This window comes from Gadus macrocephalus, chromosome 7, assembly GCF_031168955.1.
Source record: "Gadus macrocephalus chromosome 7, ASM3116895v1".
Taxonomy (NCBI): Eukaryota; Metazoa; Chordata; class Actinopteri; order Gadiformes; family Gadidae; genus Gadus; species Gadus macrocephalus.
In genome coordinates, this window is record NC_082388.1 from 26561163 (window position 1) to 26571294 (window position 10132).

A 10132-nucleotide genomic window follows, 5' to 3' on the forward strand; every position below is an offset into this window, starting at 1 on the left:
CATGCATTATGAGTAGGACTCACAGGGTTAGAGTAAGGCTGAAGGCTAGCCAAAGTTGTAGTGGTGGAAGTTTGTGGTTCTCTTTTCTGTTGCCTGATGTATGAGGCTGAAATATTGATTAAAATAAATGGAAGTTCCAGTGAATTTAGGGACTGATAATAAGCAAAAGGAGAAGTGGTTAATGTTATGGTCTTCTAAATCAGGCCCTTATGCTGAGTTAAAATCTAGGTGAAGAAAAAAAAATACTACAAAAAAAAGGTATGACTTCATTTTCATTGTAATACAAGTATAGGACTTTATTCAGCTTATAGTACAATCATTATAGTCTTAGTTCTGCACCAATACACTACAACACATCCCCTGTAGGCCTATGACTGTGCACCATCCTCTTGGTCGCTGCAGTAGCGCAGACCGACCAGCGAGGGGCGCTGTCAGGTAGCTCACCGTTCATTTCTAAAACGGTCGATGAACAACTCTGGGGAAAATGCTGCAAACCTTCCGAATTTACGCAACACTTTATCAAGCTCTAGTCATCAATGAACAACCACCGTCTGGACGGTAAGTAACCCAACTTATAAAACCTTAAACAATCATGAAAAGAATAGCGTACAGCCGTTGGTTTTGCTCTCTGAACGTGTTGTCTTAAGCCGGGGCTATAATAAAGAATGGGGACAAATCAGCTTAAAGGGAGAGCATTACACTGGAGCAGCACCAACAACGCGCAAAAGTAACAGTAGAATTACCGATGCGATCTGACAGCGAGTTTGTTCACTTGTTCACTGTTCACTGTGGTAGATTACTTTGTCCATCTCTAAATACCTGTGTCCATCGCATGCACTGGCTTTGACTTTGGGGAAGTGGGACAATTGACAGTGACACTTGTGTGTCTGTGTGTGGCACCTTTTGTTGACGAGAGAACAGAGTATCCACGCGGTGGTTAATCATTCATTCTGGACGCAAACATAACATGATGGTTCTCTTTGCGCGTTTTGTTCTGTCGCTGATGTGGGAGCGCTAGAAGGAGAGGAGAGAGCGAGTGGGGGAAACATGTATGTGGGTCAAGTTAAACCAACTCAATTATATTCGGGTTAACATCGCTATCCCAAGGACATAGTGCAGTGGGAAATGTTCCACGCTCTAAAAAAAAAAGTGGTTGAGCTTATTTTACGCACCTGTGAAAACTTATATATATATATATATATATATATATATATATATATATATATATATATATATATATATACACACACACACACAGGCTATACTCTATCATCTAACTGTCTGTCTGTCTGTCTATATTTGTTAAGTTTTCTATCTCAAACTTATTTCAATGTACTAAAATAAGTGAATATAAGGAGGGAGAATGTGGGCTGCAAAGATATTCTGACAGACTGTACATGCTAGGCTATACAGTGTAATTCCCTTACCTGCTCACCTACATGCAGTTGGTTGTGGAACAGCTGTTCTATGTCTGTGTGTGTGTTGTCTCAACGCCTTGTTCCCCCAACATGGACTAATCCGTTGATATTTCCCCCCGCCAGACGACAACAATGTTCTGCCCCGTGTCGGAGCCTGCTCACCTGGTGCTGACCCCTGCGTGTGACCCCTCCCTGTAAGGGACCGTCCTCCTCCCCCCCCCCCCCCCCCCCCCCCCAGACCCCCGGAGAACCCCCCCCCCCCCCCAGGGCAGGGCTGGCAGCACACCCAGGGTCATGTTCCACCTGATCAAGAAGGACAAGGAACGGGAGTCTCTGCGGAAGGAGAAGAAGGAGAAGAAGGACCGCATGTCCCAGGCCGACCTGTGCAGCCTGGAGGAGATGAGCGTCCGCCGGGGCTTCTTCGGCCTGCACCGCGGCGCCTCCAAGAGGGACTCCAAGACGCGGCTGGAGATCTCCAGCCCCATCCCCATCAAGGTGGCCAGCGACGCCGAGCTCAGCCTCACCGACATCCAGGCGGAGCCCCTCCCCGGGCCGGAGAAGGACCCCCACCGCCGGGGCTCCGTGAAGGAGCGGGCGGCCATGTTCGGCCCGGTCCTCACCAAGACCCCCTCCCAGGCGCTCATGGACCCCCCGCCCGCGCCGCCCCCCCTGGCCCCGGCGGCCGACGGGTTCGCCGACGCCCGGTTCGGAGCCGTCCAGTACCCCGCCCTCGCCTCCCACCCGGGGGGCGATGCCGCCGCCGCCGTCGGGGAGCTTCCCCGGCAGCGCCCCCCCCCCCTAGGGCACCCCCCCGCCACCCGCGTCCCGGAGCTGGTGGAGAAGACCTTCCCCGGGGCGGACCTGGCGCTGCCCGCCGTGGCGTTGCAGCCGCCGCCGTCGCCCCGCGTGCTGGACGTGGCGCGCCGCAACACGGGCGACTTCGGCTTCTCCCTGCGGCGCACCACCCTGATGGAGCGGGGGCCGGACGGGCGGCCCTGCCGCCGCGTGGTGCACTTCGCGGAGCCCGGGGCCAGCACCCGGGACCGGGCGCTGGGCCTGGTCCCCGGGGACCGGCTGGTGGAGATCAACGGCGTGGGCGTGGAGAGCCGTAGCCGCGACGACATCGTGGAGATGATCCGCCGCTCAGGGGACTCGGTGAGGCTCAAGGTGCGGCCCATCTCGGAGCTCAGCGAGCTCAACCTCTGCTGGCTCAGGAACTACCAGGACCCGCCCCGCGACGGCTACTACGAGGTGAGTGGGGGGGGAGGGGGGCCACGGGGGGGAGGGAGAACATGGGGGAGTCCCCTAATATGACATGGTTAGTATGTGGGTACAATAACTAGGACAGTGTTGGTATTGGGGGACTGACTAGAACCTGGTTAGTATTGGGGGATTAACTAGAACCTGGTTAGTATTGGGGGATTAACTAGAACCTGGTTAGTATTGGGGGATTAACTAGAACCTGGTTAGTATTGGGGGATTAACTAGAACCTGGTTAGTATTGGGGGATTAACTAGAACCTGGTTAGTATTGGGGGATTAACTAGAACCTGGTTAGTATTGGGGGATTAACTAGAACCTGGTTAGTATTGGGGGATTAACTAGAACCTGGTTAGTATTGGGGGATTAACTAGAACCTGGTTAGTATTGGGGGATTAACTAGAACCTGGTTAGTATTGGGGGATTAACTAGAACCTGGTTAGTATTGGGGGATTAACTAGAACCTGGTTAGTATTGGGGGATTAACTAGAACCTGGTTAGTATTGGGCGACTGCTGATCGTGGGGGCGTGACCATGATTGGGCGTTCATAAAGTACATGTTATCTTAAATGCAGTCAAACACTGATTCAACTTGCTTTTATAAATTGGACATGGTGAGATATATTCATGACACCCCACCTAGAGCTAGCCCCCCCCTCAGAGGGCAAGAGAAAGCTCCCTTAATTAGCGTGGTAAAAACCCGTGAGAAGGAACAGAGAGGGGGGGAACTGTCCCATTGTTCAACTCAGCAGTGGTGCAGGAGGGTTACAGCACCGGCTGTGGTTTATCCCTGACGAGAAACCCCACCCCCATAATCCCAGTCCAACATTTCATCAGGTAAATGGATCCGGTCTAGCGGGGGGGGGGGGGGGGGGGAACCAGCGACCATCTGAAGACACTTGACTCTACGGTCACCTGTCTTTCCTCTGAGGCCCCTCTTCCTCTACCTGAGCTCACGCTAAGGATGCGCTGCGGGTGTGTGTTCACCCCCCCCCCCCCCCCCCCCCCCGAGAGACGCACACCGCGTCCCAGTTACCCTGGTAGACCCCCCCCCCCCCCCCCCCCCACCATTAAACAGGCCGGAAGAAGAGAAATGAGGACCACAGAGTGACCCAGAACCGGGCGGTATTTATAGGAGCTTATTAAAAGAACCTCTACTCCAGATCTCGTCCAATTACACAAACCCCCTGTATCTGTATTCTACATGCTCCGTCTAAATCTACTCTGTATAACTTAGTGGTATTTACTTTATATTAATTTAGCAGACGCCTACAACTACGGCGACGGGCGGCTCTTTGCCACCGCATGGTACCAGCTGAACTTTTGTTTTTTTATCGGGAGAAGTGGAGGAGGATACCTGGTACCTGGTGATTCTTCTCGTACTGCCTTCCCTCGAGGTTCCAAGTGAGCAGAGGCGATACCGAAAGGTGTCGACGCTGAAAGGTTGCCGAGGGAACAGAACACACTGCAGACTGACTACTGATTGGTCGGAGAGAATCGTCAATAGTCATCGTGTCGCTGCGTCATCATTGAGTGACTTCCTGCACAAACTAGCATTTTTTTGAATAGCCAAGCTACTATAGCCACTGCCGTTTTTGGTAATCACTTGACTGCAAAAATTCAGAGAATCACAGACCCCATCCCCTCGATATCACCCATTGGGCCTGCGCCTGACGTGTTGATGGCCTCGCGGCAGTTTCATACGGCGTCGCCATGACGTCCATGACAACCGTGACATTGAGGGGTTAGGCAATATCTGCTGTGGAAAACAAAGTACCCGGTACCAAAAGCAAATAGAGTTGGGTAGAGTACAGTCGTGTTGAGCCGGTACTATGCATGGCAAAAAGGCATTACAGTGAACTCTGGTTGAGACGGGTCATTAAGGAGCAGGTAGGGGTTAGACAGTACAGAGACAGGTCATTAAGGAGAAGGTAGGGGTTAGACAGTAGAGAGACAGGTCACTAAGGAGCAGGTAGGGGTTAGACAGTACAGAGACGGGTCATTAAGGAGCAGGTAGGGGTTAGACAGTACAGAGACAGGTCATTAAGGAGCAGGTAGGGGTTAGACAGTACAGAGACAGGTCATTAAGGAGCAGGTAGGGGTTAGACAGTACAGAGACAGGTCATTAAGGAGCAGGTAGGGGTTAGACAGTACAGACAGGTCATTAAGGAGCAGGTAGGGGTTAGACAGTGCAGAGACAGGTCATTAAGGAGCAGGTAGGGGTTAGACAGTGCAGAGACAGGTCATTAAGGAGCAGGTAGGGGTTAGACAGTGCAAAGACAGGTCACTAAGGAGCAGGTAGGGGTTAGGGGTAATCTGGCTCTAGGAAGCCTACAGGTAGACTTTGGAAATAGAGCTCGTAAATCCGCCCCTCCCGGATTCTTAAATTATAAATTTTCATGCAAAGAAAACAAATACGTTTTATAATGTTAGGTTTTGTTTGAGGCCGCTTTGTGAACTACAGCTCTTCACTGCTCTCGACACGAATGATATGCGTCACCACCATTCTGGTACAGACATGGCGATCTCTCTGCTCCACATTTTTCCAAGAGGAGGATAACAGCATCGAAATGCCGACGTTATGCCGATGGGGAGATTGTCGGTCTTGTCTCACAGGGAGCATGAAGTCACATTCGAGACATGTAGTCTTTCTCATTGTGTTTTCTCTACAGCCTTTAACTGAACAATTGCACAATAAACGGTCAAACTCTTGACATGAAGAATTATCATTTAAATCCACAAACAACAAATGTGTAATCGACGGCATATAAAGACTGGGACCAGAAGATAATGACTTTCTCTCCATTGAAACCCATCATATTTTACGATCTCAGAGGTCCCACGGGGTCTACCGGAAGGGGCGGACTTACGAACTCTATCGGGTGTTCAAACCTTGTACCTTTTTGAATGGGAGTCAAAACAGTTCAGACCTGAGTTTCCCCACCTAGGAAGCGTCAGACCATCATCTCTGTTGGTACCTGTTGTGTTATGGGAGCTTGCTTCCCATCATAGAATCACCTGCAGGGTAACGCGTCACAGTTGTGTGCGGCGAGACTCTGTAGTTGTTTGTGGTGTTAGGGAGAAGGCTACCCCGAGGGGGAAGAAGGATGTTGTTGATGCAGTAGGACAGCATTGACACACACTGACTCTGAACAACAGAACCTGTCATCACACAGAAACCGGCTGGTCGGGTTTTGGTTTCCGGTGTTAACCAGACACACACACACACACACACACACACACACACACACACACACACACACACACACACACACACACACACACACACACACACACACACACACACACACACACACACACACACACACACACACACACACACACACACACTGTCTCTCTCTCTATGTCTCTCTTGCCCACTCGTTGTGATTTCGTATATAATGTGTCATCACAGAGATAAATGCCTCGGGTCATCTCTGTATTTGAGCAGCTAAGTGTCATCGGGTAACCAAGATAAGTGTAAGAGTGTATTCAGTGAACTCATTTTGTGTGCACATTTGCCCTGTACGATATGACACTAGTACCAATGTTTCAGGCCTGCAGGTATTTTTCTTGAATACATTTGAAAGACTTGAATACATCTGTTGGAAGGGAACTCCGGGTGTTGGAGGAACAAATCAGAGAAGGCACAACACAATTCGAATAATTTTTTTTTCTCAATTGAAATCCTCTTTGGCAGACCGTCAGACAAGTGAAACAGGACGGAAGCTGTTCATACTATTCAAGCTCATCACGTGACATCACATTCAGTTGTCAAGCTTTCATTCACAGCCATTTACTCATTAGTCAGAGAAAAACCAAAGCATATAATCAGAATTGGATTTAAAACTTTGTAGCTTCAATTGGATTCTGTCTCTCTCCTTTTACACACACACACACACACACACACACACACACACACACACACACACACACACACACACACACACACACACAAAGGGGTAGAAATCTAGGAGAGACCGTGGTGCTGAGCTCCATTTAAATGACACACACATACACAAACAGCTACAATTGGATGTAGCTACCAAGAAGAGTTAAAGTGCTGGAACACAAACTAGAAGCTGCGGACGACAGGGCAGCCATAGTGCTCAGTGTGCTCTAACTAACACAGGGCTGGTCCTTTCTGTATCCAGTGTTCCCTTATCACTGATAGTGTGGGCTCGTTCAGTGTCAACACAGATTGGCCCAGCTGACCCCAGCTTGTCAGGGGTCGGACCCAGGTTGCGTAACGCTGTCTCCGGGCCGCGGCCCAGCTGAGCTCTGAACCCAGTCCTCTACTGGGCGCTTGGGCTCACAGCCCGCCGTCCTCGTGCTCCTCAGGCCAGGCGAACCACTCTCTGCTGGGAAACCCCCACAGTTTGCACGTACCTCGGGACGGAAATCAGTTCATTCATAAATACTAGTCGCCCGGCAACGCAGGATGAGCCGATTGGTCGGAGCTGAGGTGATCCAGTGTTGGGCCTCAGTTAGATTATAGTTGGTTTTGTAGTTCTGTGAGTTCTGTCTCGCCCTTCTCAATTAATTATAATAATAATAAACTTTATTTGTCAGTCAGGTCTGAAATTTGTTTTGCGTCCATTTAGATGCTCCATTGTGACTTAACACAAAACCATGTAACATTAATTGTCCGTAGTGTACATTGTAGGGCATTATATCACATACTACAAACAGAAAACAGAAAAACACAAACCACATAGAAGAGATAAACATAAAAGTCCCGCCACCTTCTCCTTGATCTAGAGAATGATTCAGTGTTGAGCATGTGGATTGATTTGAGTGTTCCAGTTTGATCTTGTTAAACTGGGGTACTCTGAATCTGCACTTTGATGGTAACAGTTTGTATTCTCTGTTTAAGACGTGAAAATGTTTTTTTATTGATAACAACATTGGCATATACTGATCAAAACAGGACGATACAAAAAAAAAGCCTATAGTGCAATTAAACGATGAACATACAAACATACTGCCTTGAACATAGCAGTCAGGCTACTGCTTCTTTGTTTTGAGCCAAAAGAAAAAGAAATGAAAAATGAAAAAAAAAAAAAATTGCGTTAATCGCGCAGTAATTTTTTTTAACGTTGTTAAAAGTGAACGCGTTAACACCGTTGATAACGTCTTTAACTGGCAGACTCTTAACCATTCACTGAAAGTTGTGAATCGGTTTCATATTCATTGAAACCAGCAGTCTCACACTAATCCCCTGCCTTCTGGTTCCACTGAGCAGCCCGATAGCATTTCCTCATTCTGCGTTCAGATGACTACATTCTCATTTCCCGTGGAGATGCTACTTCATAGCATTACAGCGTAGGGCTGGGATTAGCAGGGGCGTGGCCTATGTGGATTACAATGACAAAGAATTGAATTGAAAATAATTGATGAGCAGGATAATCTTGACACCACTATCATTGACCATCACCGTGAATCTGCCTGTCAGGTGGTGGGCCCTCTGGGAGGGCAAACACTGGGTCTTTTATTTTGAAGGCACCTATGACAGAACAATGGTTGACAAATTCCTTCCTCCAAGTCCGTACCTTTTTAGCAAAGGAAACATATTTAGCATTCTTGGGCGTGTGATGCCTCATACCTGATCGTCACGGTGATTGTACAGCTACAGCTGGGTGCCCCGCCCTCAGGCTCTCAGCAAGCGGCAGAAGCTATTGGTCAACCATCCTTCCATCTGTATTGTGTTCACCACAATCCTGGGATTGTCTGTTTTAATTGAACTCAACCCCACTGTCTCTCGTAGCTTTCTACACCTGTGTGTGTGTGTGTGTGTGTGTGTGTGTGTGTGTGTGTGTGTGTGTGTGTGTGTGTGTGTGTGTGTGTGTGTGTGTGTGTGTGTGTTTAAAAGGGACATTCAGGTCAATGTGTCTCAGTCATGTTTACACTAGACATTCATAGACAAACAGAATAAGTAATTGGAAGCATATATATATATATATATATTACTGTTGCTGTGGAATTGAATGTGGAGAATTCATACAATTTTAATAGACAAAATCTATTGAACACAGATTATAAAGGTCATGGTGATAGGAGATGTGGAATTATTTATTTGGATTAAAATCTTTCTAGGTCAACATTTACGTTGCATCTGTGTTAATCTGTGCCTAGCTGTTAGCATGTATAGACCATGCGGTATGGTTTAGGGTCTAGACATAACAGTTATTAGTCTATGGCGTCAAATTGGGGATCATCGTCTACTCTAGCTAGCTAGTTGGCGATCTTCTCCATCCTGCAGCAATATATGACTCCCTGAAGAACATGTAGTTAGCTAGCTCTAGCATGTACTGTAATATGTACACGCCTTCATTGATAGCATCTAGCAAGTTTGCTTGCTAAAGCAGTAGCCTACAATAATTAATATAGAATGTCAAGCTAGTTAGCTAGCTCCAGCTTCTCCCTCCTTAAGCAGTAGAAGCAGAAGACTCAAGACTCACTTGTTCAGAGTTCACCTGGACTAGGCATGGCCTCCCCCCTTCCCCCCCCCCCCCCCACACACACACCTCTCTTTAATACTTATTGTATGTTGTACGTTCTGGCACTTGAAAATAGTACCTAGCATTGTGTAGCATCGTATCCTAGCTATCTTTGTTGTATACGGGGCATGGGTTAACCTAGCGATCGTTAGTGCTTGGCACTCGGTTCTATGAACATCCTTACTGTACTAACAGCGATATATTGTTGTTTCTCTTTCTTCTGACAAATGTACTTATATAGTAAGTAGCTTTGGATAAAAGCGCCTGCTAAACGCCCTTAATGTAAATGTAAATGTACGTGCAGGTACAGCAGGGTGGGGATAGCTTGCCAGCCAGCTAGCTCCCTCGCTGTCGTCTCCCTTTTTAAGTTAAAGGTCCCACGCCCTGCGGGCTGATTAACTGGCTGCCACTCAGCGTCTTCTCTCAGCACAACTGGTTCTACCGCCGCGTCTGGAATCCATAGGGCTTGTACACTAAGACATGTCATCCGATGAATGTCCATTTTGAAAGCATGGGAGCGTTGGAATGTTAGTTATTGTGTTGGTAGTATTTGTTGTTTTGGTCATTGTTGAGCAATTAACCGTGGAATGCTTCGTCATGTGTTTGATTGAAACTGACATGGCGCTTTTCATGTGGGAAGAGGCAAAGCATACTTTTCTTGAGTCCTCTCAATACGGCGCAGTATGGGCTCACTGTTTAAAGCTCATGGCCAAAGGTTCATCATGGTTGAAAAGTAAATTGCTCGTAAGATGTGTTGAATGTACAACGTTAATCCTTTTTTCATAACAGGATTATTTCATGCACGTTGCTTGATGCTGGACACCTCTATCTACAGCACCTCTTTATCTGCATATCTCGACATGACTGTACTGGCTACTTGGAGTATATTTGTAGTCCTTTGGCTCATCTTGTGGTCAGTGACAGACAGTGAAGCTCAATAATTGGTGTGTGTGCG

At 47.9% G+C, this 10132-nt stretch overlaps 1 protein-coding gene across 1 annotated transcript in view; it reads left to right on the forward strand.

Annotated features, from left to right (window-relative positions):
- The first annotated feature begins 399 nt into the window (after positions 1–399).
- LOC132461446 (unconventional myosin-XVIIIa-like) overlaps positions 400–10132 on the forward strand; it is a 37596-nt gene continuing 27863 nt past the window's right edge. The window contains 2 exon segments of the mRNA XM_060056531.1: positions 400–558; positions 1542–2718. Of these exon segments, the coding sequence (XP_059912514.1) occupies positions 1713–2718 (1006 nt within the window). The 5' untranslated portion in view covers positions 400–558; positions 1542–1712.